General features: G+C 38.3%; 1 protein-coding gene across 20 annotated transcripts in view; it reads left to right on the top strand.

Moving 5' to 3' along the window:
• CACNA1C (calcium voltage-gated channel subunit alpha1 C) overlaps window positions 1-16,281 on the top strand; it is a 490,018-nt gene that overhangs the window by 62,661 nt on the left and 411,076 nt on the right. For all 20 annotated transcript variants that reach the window (XM_082047656.1, XM_082047663.1, XM_082047666.1 and 17 more), the window contains exon 2: window positions 13,543-13,864. In XM_082047656.1, coding sequence (XP_081903782.1) covers window positions 13,543-13,864 — 322 coding nt within the window. The remainder of the gene's footprint in view (window positions 1-13,542; window positions 13,865-16,281) is intronic.

Genomic DNA, 16,281 nt, shown 5'->3' with positions numbered 1-16,281 from the left:
GGATTCAAGGTGGGCCCTCAGCAGCGCCAAGTACAGGGGAACAATCATTTCCCTAGTCCTGGCGGTCACACTATTCTTGATGCATGCCAGGATGCTGCTGGCCTTATTGACCAACTGGGCACACTGCTGGCTCGTGTTCAGCTGGCTGTTGATCAACAACCCCAGGTCCTTTTCTGCCAGGCAGCTTTCCAGCCACTCTTCCCTGAGCCTCTAGCACTACCTGTGGTTATTGTGACCCAAGTGGAGGACCCAGCACTTGGCATTTTTGAACCTCATACAATTGGCCTCAGCCCATTGATCCAGCTGGTCCAGATCCCTCTGTACGGCCTTCCTACCCTGCAGCAGGTCAACATTCCCACCCAATTGGTGTCATCTGCAAACTTGCTGAGGATGCACACAATCTCCTTGTCCTGATCACTGATAAAGAGATTAAACAGATCTGGCCTGAATACTGAGCCCTGGGGAACACCACTTGTGACTGGCCACCAACTGGATTTGACTTCATTCACCACAACTCTTTGGGCCTGGCCATCCGGCCAGTTCTTTACTCAGCAAAGAGTATGCCTGTCCGGGCCATCAGCTTCCGGCTTCTCCAGGGGAATGCTGTGGGAAACAGTGTCAAAGGCTTTACTGAAGTCCAAGTACACAACATCCACAGCCTTTCCCTCCTTCATTAAGTGGATCACCTTGTCATAGAAGGAGATCAGGTTGGTCAAGTAGGACCTGTCTTTCGTAAACCCATGTGCTGACTGGGCCTCATCATTTGTTTGTCTTGCGTGTGCCACGTGATGGCACTCAAGATGATCTGTTCTATGACCTTCCCTGGCACCAACGTCAGACTAACAGACCTATAATTACCTGGATCCTCCTTCCGGCCCTTCTTGTGGATGGGCATCATGTTTGCCAGCTTCCAGTCCACTGGGACCTCCCCGGTCAGCCAGGACTGCTGATTAATGATGGGAAGTGGCTCTGCCAGCTCCCTCAGTACCCTTGGATGGATCCCATCTGGCCCCATAGACTTGTGGGCATCTAAGTGGTGTAGCAGGTCACCAGTCATTTCCCCTTGGATTATTTGGGCTTCATTCTGCTCCCTGTCCCTGTCTTCTGGCTCAAGGGGCTCTGTACCTGGAGCACAACTGGTCTTACTGTTAAAGACTGAGGCAAATAAGGCATTTAGTACCTCAGCCTTTCCCTCATCCTCTGTGACTGTTTGCCCTCACTCCCACCAGAGGATGAAGATAATCCTTACCCTCCTTTTGTTGCTGATATACTTATAGAAACATGGTTTTGTTCCCTTTTACAGCAGTAGTCAGGCCCACCTCTAGTTGAGCTTTGTCCCTTCTAGTTTTCTCCCTGCATGACTTCAAGGCATCCTTGTAGTCCTCCTGAGTAGCCGACCCCTTCTTCCAAAGGTTATACGTTCTCCTCTTATTCCTGAGTTCCAACCAAAACTATTCTGCTGGTGCCACCAGTCTCACAGCCAGGTATTGATCTGATGGGTCTTCCTGTATCTTTCCTCATTGTACCCTGCAACTGGGGGGACAGAGAGCACTCCACTGCATGTATGCTGTGCCTCCAGACAGGGAGGGCACAATACTGATGCCATACTCCAGAGGTAGTGAGAGATGCCTTCTTCTTGTAAATAGACTGGCTGCGGTTTTTGTTTCTTTGGTTGGTTGGTTTTTTGTTTGTTTGTGTTTGTTTTGTTTGTTTTTTGGTGTCCCTAATGAGCAATAAAAATGTAGAATGTCTTGCCCAGTGTTCAGATGGTATCAGAGTTAACAGTTTGTGGGAAATTTCTTGCCTCTTTTGTGATGCTGATCTGATGAAGTGCAGTGTCCTAAGAAAGGAACACAAAAACCTCAGCTTTTGCTGACTTTGTGTGAGCTGAAAACTATCAGAAAGATGAAGCTGGAGCTCTAACTCAATGGCAGTGCATAAATATTGGCCACTGACTTCTAAGCAAGTGCTCTACAAACCTGGTGCATCTGCTTTTGCCACCTTTGCTTTGGTACGTGTAAATTCAGTAATGAACAATGAATCTGCTTTTATATAGCAGGATTTTTTATTTTTAGAAAGAATCTATGAAGAAGACTGTCTCAAACATTTGTCTGCATCTGCTGTAGAAAAGGTCACAGAGAAGCTGGTTAACAATGTTTGTATAGACAACCAGTGACATAAGAACTATTTCAGGGTTATGTGTTAGTGTTCAACCTAAGATGTAAGCCAGATGCTTTCCCCTTTCCCCACGTTCCATCCCCATACAGGTGCTTACAAAGCTTGTCTCTTGATTTTTCTCACCTTGGATTATACATGCTCCCCCCTTCTCTTTTTGCCACAGTTGCAATATTCTGATTTAGTGCCTTATTTGGTTTGGAAATGCTCTTAACTAGCAGAGCAAGTCAAGAGTGCTTGTTTTTGCATCTGGATATTACATATACTTAATATTCAGTCTCAGAACATTCTGCAAGAGGATGCCAATAAATAGAATGTTAGAGATAGTACCAAACAACTCAATGAACTCATTTTCATCTTTGTGAAGTGACTATAAAAATATGATTAGATCTGTTAATGCTATGATGCCTCTAGATCACAAAAGTCTAGTTTGTGTAAAGGTGTTTTCCTTGTTGTTGTTGTTTTTGTTTTTCTTCAAATTGCCTTTTAATATCAACCTGAAATGGAAACAAGACACAGTTTTCCTTTGTTGTATAGCATGGTTTATGTTCCTGCAGCTCATAGGGGCTTCCTTTTTCTTGCTTTGCAGAGTATGTTGCATATGGAGCATCCTCTTGAGATCTGAGGATGAAAGGAAATAGAAGGATAGGACTGAGGCAGGATATTTTGCCCTTTTTTGGATCATCTTTTTCTAGCACCCTAATGGTGCCAAGTTACAAAGAACCCACTTGTTTGAATGCTTTTGTCTAAAATAATTAAAAAGTAAGATAACATTTATCAGATTATGAAAATAAGGATAGAATCCAAACTTACATATTTTCACGTGCTTAATTCTTAGGATTTGGTAGAACTTCTTGTATAGTCTGTTTCAAAACTTTCTACTTCAGTCGCTTTTCTGATTTTTTTTTTTTGTCTCACTCCAAGCAGTAGGGTAAAAAAAACCCCACCACAACACACTGCACTTTAAAAATAGAAAAATGTGGTTTTTAGAACCCTAAGATTAATAGCTGAAATCAAAGTCAGTTTTGACACTTGAAATACGTTTTAATACCTCTTCCTTTGGAACTGCCTGCATTTCAAGAAGTGAGTACATCTTTAATTTATTAGGATATTGCATGCATAATCTAAAATTAGGTAAATGAAGTTTAAAATAAGTTCTAAGTTTTGCCTTACTGAAAAGCAACAAATAGTTTTTAGGTGACTGTTTTGTGTGGGTGCTAATGATATCATTTACAGATGTCTGGCTTTCACGAAGTATAATGTAGTAGGTATCTCTTAAAATTAGGTATATGTTATTCTGTGAAGTGGTATGCCCAATACCTGAATGAACCTTTGATTTAGGTGCCTGCTGTGATCAGTCCTTGCAACCCTACCCACAGAGACAGAAGTAGTGATGCCAGGTTTGGTGCTGGCTAGCTGAAGGAGTTGATGAATTTTGACTACTTTGAATGAGGGGGCTAAAAAGGAGGAGAGATGTGGACCAGGTGGCCTTTAGAGATCCCTTTTAACCTAAGTTATTGTATGATAATGTGGATTAATGTCTTCCTAATGGGGGTGTTGCCACTTGGAGGGAGGGCTGGCATGAAGTACTTATGGCTTGTATAGGATGGTTAGACATACACTCTCCTTTTATATACTAGTTAAGCCCTTTCCAGCAAACTCTGCCTGCCATCTGGGTTTGTGCAGCTGAACATTGGCCGCATAAGCAACAAGAGAAAGCAAAAAACTCAGGCTATAAGAATTGGCACTCTGTCTTGTTTATCAAGGCTGATCTCTATTTAGATATGGATATTAAAGGTTTTTTTTGTTGTTGTTTTGGGGGGGTGTGTGTGTCTTTATTGAAATTTGTCTGTAGCTCAGATACAGATCTATACAGTGATCTCTTTGGACTCTTTAATGATCATCTACCTGATGTAACTGGGAAGAGACTGCTATTTCTGGACTGAGAATACTATGAGTTGTGAAAGAATTGTGATTGATTTTTCTAGGATGAAGAACTGTTGAAATTGCAGGCTTTGAATTATTTAAACATCATACATTTGCACCTATTTTCCACTTTTTTGCCAACTTTTGTGCCAAAAGCAGCTACAGTGTTGCTCTCTACCTTGTCCACAAACATGTGCATGCGTGTAATCCCCACACATATGTGGGAGTCATCTCATCTCATTTAGTCCACTTAAAGTTGATGTGTAATTAAATTCATGTTTTAGATTACTTCTGTACAATCTGAAGAGAGATTGGCACTTCCAGCAGCTGGTTTTGCTTATATTTCAGACATCTGTCTTAATAATGGAAGAAACAGTCTTCTGTACTGACTATAGAGGGAGCTTAGATAAGATCCCTTTTTTAAAAATGGTGTGGGGAGGGTGAGGCAAATAACATTAGCAGGTTTGTTTATTGATTTCTATCTTACTCTGAAGAGAAGATGCCTTCTCTGTTTCAGCTCTGCATTCTCAGACAAATAAACCGTACACCATCTAATACAGTAGAGATTATTTTAAACCTTAAGATCTTAATTTCTATAAAGATCTTAATTTCTATAAAGAAGTTACATTTAGATTAATCACTAAGTGAAGAGTAATCATTCACCAATAAGAAAATGATGAGCAGTTAAGTTGACAAGTTTGTCAGAAGAATCCAATCCATTGAATTACAGTTAATCTCCAGAGCAATTTTACTGCGGTCAAGGAAATTTTACCAAAGATATGCTTGATCCCGGTACCCTTAATGACAATGACATTAGCTTATATGAATGGTGCAAACCCGTACATTTAAGCAAGAAAACTCTCTCTTGGTGTCTCTGTCTGAGGATCTGTGCTTGAGGGGTGTCCAAGAAACATGTTGTTCTTCCAGGAAACTCACCATGATGTTTAGGCATGTTACTGCAGAGGTTTTGTACTGATAGGGTCCATAAATTACTTTAAAAAGATGTGTTAGTGCACAATACCATGAGACATGCATCTACAACTGTTTAATTTATATGCCATTTGGTGTTAGAAATGCCTTAGTGCTTTGCTTTCTGTGGGAGACTGCATTACCACAGTAGAACTATGGTTTTAGGTAAAAACTGTTACTAGCCACTTCTTTGAATAGATGGCTAATAGGGTTCTCTAAAGCTTATCTGAGATGAATACAAATACTGTTATTAGTAAAAACTGTATTATGTCACTGGTCCTCTGGTGCTATTTTTGAGTTTTATAAATGTTTCAGTGAGGTGTGGTTGAAGGAAAGTGTTCCCTGGTTTGACTTCTGAGAGCTTAATCTAGGTGCCACCAGAAACGTCTCAAGAAACCAAGAAGGATTCTTTGAGTTTCTTTTTGTTTTCTTGTAGCTTGAAAACCACAAGAAAATACAAATTCTTCAAAGGAAATTGGCTTCTTATCACCTTCTACACCACCCCCCAGCCTAATAAATTTATCTCCTAATAGAATTTGTAGTCCAGCTGAGTTGTATTATAGACTTCTCTGGCTCTTTTGACATCTACATCAATCATCAAACTTTTCATATTAGACACTTGCCTCAGGGCTTAACATTTAGTAGGCTCCATAGTTTTTGCCTGTATTCCTCCTCTATAAAAAAGAGAGACCAGTCTAGTTCTCTTGAATCCATAGTTACAGAAGAGAAAATCAGAAGCTAGGCAGATTTTTGTGACTGCTGAGGATTTTCAAACTTGTGGCTTTCTAGATTCCTTCAAGCAAGATTTTGACAAGGTGCCTCTTTGGTGAAGGAGGCAGAACAGACTGTTGCTTTACTTTTTTTTTTTTTTTTTTTTTTTTTTCAGAATGGAGAGATAAAACTGGAGAAATAAAAGAAGAAACACTTGTTATCACCTGTTAATTAGAAGGGAAAAGAAGGGGAGATTCTATATCATTTGTGTTGTAGACTGTGCTGTAAAACCCCCAAATTTGTTAGTAAATAAGAATATAATTTACTTTTACTACAACTACAGGATTGTATCTCTTATTAAAAAAAAAAAAGAACCCAATGCAACCCAAGCATCCCCTACCACAAAAAAAAAAACAAACCAAAAAACCAGCAAACAACCCACCAAACCCAAGCAAAACAAAACCAACAAAACCCCCAACAAAGTAAAACAAAACAATACAAACCAAAAAACCACACCAAAAACCACAACCCAAAGAAACAAAAAACCCAACCCACCCCAAACACCTGAACTGTGTTCATTGAAAACCATGGTATTTTCAAATAGAAAAGTAAGAGAAATTTATATATAGGTTCCTAGATCTTTTACATGTTCAAGTGCATATGGAGGAAAGGTCTTATCAGGAAGCAATGGGTTTCTAACATACTGTGAAACAAGCTGGTTTTGCACAGAGAGAACTATATACGTAGTGATTTTAAGGGAAGAGTTGTTCCATGATTTATTCCAGTGTGGACAGGGAATTATTACTGCTTGTATGCTTGTTGTGCCTTACTAATGAGCCAGGAATCTGTGCTGGATGTTCTACCAAAAAAGAATAAAAATCTGTCCCTTTCTCAGAAAATTCAAAATCTAAATAGTATTGGCAAAGTTACAATAACTTACCATGAAGTGTCCGCAGTTAATTTTCAAGCATAAACATTTAACTTTGGAGCCATTCAATACTTGAAGTGAGAGGAGCTTGTGCACTTGCTCTTTTTATTTAAATGGACTTGTTTCTTCACATTGCTAGTAGCTCATTGTGTCTTCTTATGTTTATGGCATTCAGCAAAAACCTCTCTGTTTGGAGGGGGGAGATAAAGGAAAACAAAGATCTAGTTGCAAATGAAGCATGGTCCTTGTATAAGATTTTTTTGTTTATATTTAAAAAAATGTTTAGTCTCAATGATGGCAAATGAACTGTCTTAAATCATGCATCTCTTACATGTGTGTTCTGAAGTCCCCAAACAATTTACAGGAAAAATTCTTTAACTCTCTTATCTGGGCTAACAACTACATACTGAATTTTAATCTGACACGATGATTAAAGGTGCATGTATATGCTATAAATGTTGTTATAGAAACAGCCATAGTTCAAGTTGCAAATCCAGCTTTCATTATAACTCCTATCTCTACTTACAAATTACCTCCAGAAAAATCTTCTTTTTGGGAAAAAAAACTATTGTCACTTTAGCAGTTACTTGTCAGAATTAATGTCTTGTCAATTTTTTTTTTTTAATAGGCAAATAAGCAAAAATATCCAAACCATGCTTTAAAGAAAGTGAGTTTTATGTATGTGCAACCCTGCATTTGCCAGGGGAAATTTCCAGGGATGTCAACTGAAAATTTAATAAAGATTTCCAGAAAAGACTGTTTTCTCATACAAAGAAATGGACTGATATAACTTGAAGATTTTAAACTTTGTGTATGGGTATTTGTTGTAGTCCTGATATACTGAAAGGCCAATCCACTTTCTGTGCAAAGGACTCCCTTCAGGTCAAACTTGCTTCCGACTAACAAAAGAAACTACTGCTGACTATAAAACTTACCTCATGTATGTGATCCTGGAGAAATGTTTTTCTGGCCTTGTCTAAAAGAACTGGAGTGCAGGAGGAAACTGCCACCAATCCAGAAGTCGATAGATGTGCTTTATTGCAACTACAATTAGAAAGTGTTTTCTGAAGGTAACATCCTGAATTTTTCTTACAGCAAAAGCTGTTGCTCATTCTTATTCACTAAGGATATGGTAACAAATATTCCCTTTCTGTTGTTTGAAATAACATACACACATGTATAGTTATATATTTTAAACCTATATATAAATGTTATCATACCCTTTTCCCCCTCACATGTTCAGGAGCAGCAGTTCAAGCTCTGGCATTCCCATTTCTGCAACTTTGCCTCATAGTTCATGTCTTCTAGGCCTTTGGTCTCCTTGTTCTCTTCTGGGCAGCCTGAACTGAGCCACATCTTTCCTGAAGCATGGAACTTGAAACTGCATGCTGTGTTTCAGCTGAAGCCCTGCCAGTTCTGAGCTGAAGAGAAGCATTTCTTGTAGCGTTGCATAGATTTTTATCCCTGTTTATGTGCTACGTTGTGACGATTGGGAAGAAGGCAGTATGACAATATCTACTTCTGTTCTGTTGGGGATCCAGTATAAGCCTCAAGGCTTTTCTGAAAATAATTTGGGCGGATGATTCATTTTGCTTAAATACTTTGCATTTGTCCCTGCTGAACTCCATTCTATTTTTAAGACTTTCTCCAATTCATGAAGTTCATTTTGAATTCAAATCCTGTCCTTCAGTGTATTTGCTTTACCTCCCAGCTTCATAGTTACCTGCTTGTTTAATAACACCATTCACCATTTCATCATCCAGGACATTAATGAAAATAGTGAACAGAATCATATCCAGGGCAGGCACTTGGGTACCTGCATGTGACACACCCTCCAATTTAGACTGTACCAATGATAACTGCTCTCAGACATCCACTGGTTTTGTACTCATTATAGCATTTTATTTTTTGTTTTTCTTTATCATATGTGCCTAGCATCCTTGTGAAATTGTCATACAAGACCTCGTAAAACTATTAATGAAGTCAGGAGACAACAGTTACTGTTTCCACCTGGTTCTGGAAGGAATTAGTTTTCTTTGACACAATGTATTCCTGATAGATCCACATTGTTTCCCCTCTTCCTGCTTTTTTTAACTGGAGTCCCCGCTCACCATTCTGAGACTTGTCCTGTCTTCTGTGAGTTCTAACCAGCAGCCAACAGGTTTGAGATTACTTCAGAAATATTGTTAAATATTGTAGGATATTATAGGGTATGGTACCTAAGTAGCTGGAATGATGGACATTATCGAAGTACTTTCTAACATGTCGTTTCCCTTTTACAGTATGAAATGATACCTGTTTTGGGGACCAATTGTGCTAGTGACCTGCTCTTGATAGATTTTTAGTAAAAATTGATGCAAAAAGGTCATGTAACACTTCAGCCTTTTTGCAATTATCTATCAAATGCTCTCCTTTTTCCATTGGTTAATGGATCAATATTTTCCACGTTCTCCCTCTTACTAAAAGATGATCTCATACACTGACATTTTTTTGGTGTGTGTGTGTGTATGTATGTGTGTGATTCTTCATGTTTCTCGTTAGGTACCTCTCACTTCAGTCTTTTATAACTTCTTCTCCTGTGTGCTTGAATTGGTTTTACATGTGACCTTAGTAGTGTGACCAGTTTCCTACTTTCTGTTTGTTTTCTTTCAGTATTCAGTTAGGACACTATGATTTAACCAGTTTTGTCTTTTACTGTACTCATCTCTCCTTTGCTTTGAGGAAAAATACAGCTCTGCAACACAGTTTCAAGGCTTGCACTTTTAGGATTTGGTTGTTTTTAAATTAATGGGGGAAAAAATAAGGTGACACTCCACATTGGCATAGCTCTGTTTTCATTTGAAGGATGAATCTAAGCACAAGTTCATCTAAAATACGTGTGTGGCTAACTAGACAAAGTCAAGAAAATCAAAAGTTGCAATTCAATTGTGTCATTAACTTGCCCACTTCTCATATTAGAATTAGAATAGTCATTGCTTGCTTTTTTTTTTTTTTTTTTTTAATGATGCTTTTGAGATAGTTAATATGCAGCATGGCAGGTAGATGTTATTAAAATGCAAATAGCACTTGTAAAGGTATTAATATAATCACCATATATTTTAATAGTGATTTTAGTGATGACTATTTTGGTGATTCAGTTATAAGCTTACAATATCAGGTATTTTGTGCAACATGGTTCATTTCTTGTTGTTTAGCAACCTTATCTGTTACTTTTCTGACCTATTTCTGTTTTTGAGACCTGTATTTCTGTTGTTTTTTGTATTCTAAGTAGTTCTGCAAATTTGCATTTTGACAGAAATGAAGGTCTCCCTCAAAGACTTTGTCATCAAATTTGTTCACTTATATTGACTTTTACCTTTAATTACTATTCAAATGCTTAAACACATGATCTATAGCACAAAACTACTTGAGAGAGAAGAGTTTTTTTCACCAGCTGGACATAGTCAACAGTACAAATTCTTGCTAAAGGCTGGTAGGGATTAGCAGGGTGATAATACTGTGGATCACAGTGCTTAGTGAGTTATTGCAGTTGGGTGGGGGCTGAATCTCAGTTTCCCGCTTCTGGTCAACTTCCAGCTTAATAATAGTATAAACAAATACAACAAAAGTGATTTAGGTATCACGAAACTTTATTTGTAGTGGGAAAATCGAGGGAAGTATTTTAACTACTACAATGCAGAATGCAAATAGCAAATCCAGTAACTGCAGCTCTTAGGTTGCATCACAGTTTTCCGGTGGGGGAGAAATGAGTGCTACAGGTGAAATTTAGCATGGTGCCTCACAAGTTCAATATTAATTATGTTCTGTTTACTACCTAGGAATTAACATTAAGCATTTAGATTATAGGGTAGAATTTAATTTTCCCTGAAACTTTGGCTATGCTGGCTTTGAAAATATGTTGCTCAGTTGCTGAATGTACTTTCTGTGAAGCTGTGTGAGTGTCATTCTTTAACTTACGCCATTTCTGTAAACTACCTGTAGATCAAGTCATTTGCCACTGCCATTCGTTATTTAGTACAGATAGAGTCTGCAGTCTCTGAGCTTCATAAAACAGACAGACTCTTATCTGTAATCAATATTTGTAATATTTGTTAATATAAATCTGTCATTACTGACTCATCTTTTGAAATTAATTCGAGACAAAGCACTTTATTACGGGACTGATGATCGTGGTAGAAACAAAAGCAATGAAACCACCAGAAGTTGTATCCTTAAACTTGCTGGCGCATCAAAGTCAAAATGTATAGACTTGAATGCTCATGTGAAACTTAATTAATATGCAATAATAATGGTGAATCTTGACACATTCCCAAGTTGCAGAAAAGTCTTCATTAAGATGCAGCAGCTGTTTACTTTCAGGACCACATGGTCTAGTCAGCATGATAAGAACACTGTGGTGATGGATCAGCAAGTTTGCTTTTATTGGAAAACACACATCTTTCTTAGCCGCTCTAGTGGGTCAATATTAAGAGCTGGAGTCAGAGTTGGAGAATAATTAGAATTAATTTTTTTTTTTTCTACTTTCCAGCATGCCTTAGGCTAAGGAGGTCAAATAGAAGCTAAACAGAAAAACTGCATCTGGAACTAGTCTGAAAATAAATATCTATCCCATGAGTAGCGCTGTGTACGATTTGCTTAGTCTTAGAAAACTAAGTTTGTCTGCCAGCTGATTGCCTGCTTCATTGAAGGAAATCTGCTTAGCCTGTGCAATTCTGAAAGCTTTTTCTTCAGTTTCAAAATCTGAGAGATGTGAATTAACTATTTCCCATTTCTTGTTTCTTTCAGCTTTCCCTTTCACATCAGTCGTATTACTCATCAGCTTCCTTTTGGCTGGTTTGCAACTAGGAGGTTTTTCAGTGAGCAGAGATAAGCTCTAGATTTTCCTGCTATGCAATGAAACTATAACAGCCCGGAAATCTTATGGCAATGCCTGATATAAAATAACATCTGACTCTATCATGTCCTTCTTTGCGATTCAGTGAGATGAATTTCAAAATCTTGCATGCTTTCTAGGTAGAAGCGTATCATGGTGCACTCTGTGCATCAATGGGATTGTATTTATTGTACCTGCTTTAATTCATCTGTAGTGCAGTCATTGCTGCCACATCTTGGTGCTGCACGTCTGGCTATGAAATATACATCTTCAGTAATTATTTCTGTTCAAGAACAGTTCACCAGTTCCTTAGTTATGAATGTCTGTCATCCAATATTTTAAAGAAAACAGAGTGTCATGTTTATCCCTTTGCTTTTTCTAGTAGTCCATCTGATCTATTTAGTAACTATTTTTGTATTAATCTAAAATTGAACATGGTCAGTAGTAGACTTTGAGCTTGCTTTGAAGTAAAAGCTGATCTAACTCCTTTACTGGGTTTCTGCTCTGTGTCTGTGGCATGTACACTCTTCCTGAATCAGTCGCTGCTCACCAGATGTAAGTGCAAACACAATCTCTTGAGTGTGCAGTGTTTTGAAACTGAACACTGGTTTCAAAGCCTGTGAAGGAATAAGATCTGCAGGCCATTTGGGCTTCCTTTTACCTCTGTCTCAACATATGGGCCACAGGCAAACTCGGAAGTCCATAGAAAAGATAAGTAATCTCTTAAATCTTATGTAGGACATATCTAAACAAGACATTCTTCCTAGTTGAAGTTTGCTGTTGTGACTTTGTGTAGATTTTATGTTGCATGTTTCTAACATGGTTATATTTTCTTCTATGAAGTCTGGGTCAAAATTCAGTTAATCTTCCTCAGGTTCTCACATATCGCAGTTGAAACCTACTCCAGAGCAAGGGAATCTATTCTGAAGTTTTAACATTCACTCATTTTGAAGTTATTTAAGTTTTAATTCAAGTCACTGAAAAAACTTAATTGAAGAGGCATAAATGACTTAACTGTCTTTACTGAAACAGTGTATCAATTGCACTAACTTGGAAGGGTGACTTTTATTTTTTGTACTGCAAGGCCTTCTAAATATCAGCCATATGTCACCTGACATACATGCTATTATTGTGGTCGGGCAAAAGCATATACTCCCTCAGTTTTGGCTAAAAGAAGTGCAAAACTTGGAACTGCTAGCTTGTAGCATTCTTGTTAATACAGACTTTTAAAGTAAGTGTTACTCCATTGATTTCAATAATTCATGTATCTTAAAGTTGGATTATCAAGATCAGGAATCAGTTCCAGTTTTTAAATATGTATTCGTTGGCCTAAACTATCCACAAAGCATTCTACAGAGCACAAAAGCCATGAACTGTGCATTTGTGTTTGCATTTCTGCTTCAGTGTACTTTTGAGTCAGGCTGTTCTTAAGCTTATACCTGTGTAATGTTTGCAGAGAGCTCTTGTTAAAATTCTGCTGTACCTTGAGGTGATCTTGAAAATGTAAGCATTTTTATGATAGCACTTGAGAACCTTGTTTGGGTGCTGTGCCATGTACCAAATAGCATAGTGCTGCATGTCTGTGTGATAAAGTGATGTGGGCTAGCCTCACCTTTTGAGCCTTCAAACAATTCAACTTGCAAAATGTGTGGGTAAAAAAGGAAAAGGACAGTGCTTTTCCCTGGATGCCTGGAGATGGTATTGATTTGAGGCACTTCCAACAGCTCAGTATCCACTGGGTCTTGTTGGGAGACTGTTGCAAGACAAATTATTGCGTAGTAGTTGTACTTTAAAATGAAGAGTTTGAATTGGAGGAACAAGCTGGTGGTAAGTGGACATCCTACACTTAACCTTAGCTGTTGATTTTACTGATACTTAAGATACTATTTCTCTTTTCTGCTGTTTAAAAAATGTCTTCACAATTAATTTTTTTCTCTTCTTTTTTTCCCTCCTTTCACAGGTTCCAACTATGGGAGTCCCCGTCCAGCTCATGCCAACATGAATGCCAATGCAGCTGCAGGGCTTGCCCCAGAGCATATCCCTACTCCAGGGGCAGCTCTCTCCTGGCAAGCTGCGATTGATGCTGCCAGGCAAGCCAAACTGATGGGTAGTGCTGGCAATGCAACAATATCCACAGCTAGCTCCACGCAGAGAAAAAGGCAGCAGTATGGGAAACAGAAAAAACAGGGTACCACCACAGCTACGCGTCCTCCCCGGGCACTGCTGTGTTTAACACTGAAAAATCCCATCCGGAGGGCATGCATCAGCATCGTCGAATGGAAATATCCTTTTTGATGTTCTCATTTGGAAAACAGCAAATTGTTTGTGCCCATCAGGCGCTATTCATAGGTGTGAAGAAATCAATACACTAAGCTGAAAGGCACCACTGGGAATGTAAAGTACATGAATAGTTTTTGGTGTCTTAACAGAATTTCTGCTGAGGAAAAAAAGGTTAGGACTGAAGCTCTAACTATATCTTCATGTAAGAAACCACTAGAAGTTTAAGTTATAAAGGTTAGGGGTTGAATTTTGCTCTTTTAAAAACATGTGGCCCAGTCTGAAATCAATGGGGCATATGCAAGATGCGAGGCCAGAACTAAACTGGCTCCAGGGATTGATATAATAGCAGCTGCTGGCTTTCCCTTCTTTTTCTTTGCAGGCACTTAAAGAGGTGCCATCAGTTGAACTGCTCTGGTACTTTGAATCATACACACTTTTTTGCTGAACACTTGGTATCACACTTTCTACAGTATGGAGAAAAGAATGGGACAAACAGAGGAGGAAAAAAACCCAAGCCTATGTGATAAGACCCTGAAAGAGAGCTAAGGTCTTTTAATCACATTGGGATTCCTCTTAAACTAGTATGGCTCACTAATGTATGGTAATAGATACTGGTTATCTGGAAGCGGGGAAGAAGAAAGAGAGTTAAAGTAATACTGCAACACCTACATATGCAGTACAGGGCCAGATCTAGTAGTTTGAACAAGAGACAGACTGTGTCACAGATGATAGATGGTAACCACTGACACAGAACTGCAGAATGTAAGGGTCAGCGCTGCTTCCCTGGAGAGTCAATGAGATTTTGGCCATTGGCTTCATCATGTGGAAGGAGCAAAGGCTTTTTAGTCACCCAAGTCTGATCAGCACAAGCTGGAATTCAAGAATCTGGTGTGAAACACAAACTGAAATAAAATATATCTCCCTTGCCTCCCCAAAGAGAAACCAAGACTAACACTGAACAGTAATTGTCAGTAAATCACAAGCTAATGGGGTTCTTCAGTAAATACAAATGAAAAAGCATGTTGTTAGGGGTAGGTAAGCACGTCAAGGGAAGGCAGTACAGAACTTGGCAGTAGTTAGTATGATAAAAAATGAATGTTGGCATTCAAGACAATGTGATAATATTGTTCTTTTGGGGGTCTGGTGGGATGTTAGAAGGATCAAAACAGAATATGAGTATATTAGGTCTTGCTGACATGGGTATCTTTTACAGATGAAGAACATATTAAAAATGCTCTTGTCAATTCTTACATGTCCTTAAATTACCTGCCTGCCTATTTCTTTCCTCTTTTGATGCTAATTTTTAATCCCCCCCGATTAAGTTTGCTACTATTTATCCCTTCTGGCATAGCTCTGATACTTTAAGCATAAGATGACGGATGATGACTAACAGGATGAAGCTGAATATTGGTTTACTTGCTAGCACCCCAGTAACCACATGTCTTTAGAAAAAGAGCACAGAATGACATTTGATAAATGAATAAGATCAGCAATGAATGATAGGAATGATGTGTTGTAAAACAGGATACAGCACTGCTGAGATCAAGAGAGGACCAAACAATGTGATTAAAGGAATAAAAAAATGCTGATGCTTTTTTTTTTTGGGTTTTGTTTGGTTTTAGGTGAGTTGATGGAAGTATTTTTATTTTTCCATCAGAACCTCTCATTGGACATCTGGTGTTTATAAATGTGGAACACTTCAATGACAAGTAACTATATCAAAGGGTTCTCATTAGGTTTAATTTTATTCTGTACTCTGGATTTTCCTAATTGCTAAAAACTACTGAGAAAAGTTTAGCTTAATTTCCTGAACCACCAAAGTCTAAGCATAGGAGATATTAAACAAATATCAGATGGTACTCCTGTGGTTTCTTACCCAAACATTATAGCATTAAGGGCCTGAAGGTGCAGTTGCATATAAGAAAATATGAAATTAAGTAATTACCTTATTTTGCAAAGATTTAGCTGTGAATTTAATTTTCTGCTGTGTGTGCAATGTATCTGTAGATTTTATAGCATAATATTTTTACAATGTAAAAAGAGAAGCAAAAATGCATAAATAGTGATAATTTAATAGATAATAATCCTGTGAAAACCCAAATCTAGGAAAAAAGTGATTAAGAAAAGGAAAGCCTATGAAAATTCCATTTTTTTTTTGGTAGTAAACACTATATATACAGCCTGAGGTATCTGAAAATTCCTGTTTGTTTCACAGGTAGTCTACCTACAGTGATCTGCTCTTCTTCCTCCATATTATCTAATATCTCCTATTATCCATAGTCTTAAGCATGGTAGTCTGGCAAGTTTGGAACCCCTTGACTCTTCCATATGTGAAATGCAGAATGTATCTGAGCATATACATTGGTCAGGTGACTGGGATTTGTGTATATCTTGCAGTTCAGGCTGCTGCACATCCTGA

This window comes from Streptopelia decaocto (assembly GCF_964273445.1).
Source record: "Streptopelia decaocto genome assembly, chromosome: 1".
Taxonomy (NCBI): Eukaryota; Metazoa; Chordata; class Aves; order Columbiformes; family Columbidae; genus Streptopelia; species Streptopelia decaocto.
This window is presented reverse-complemented; position numbering and strand designations above follow the sequence as displayed.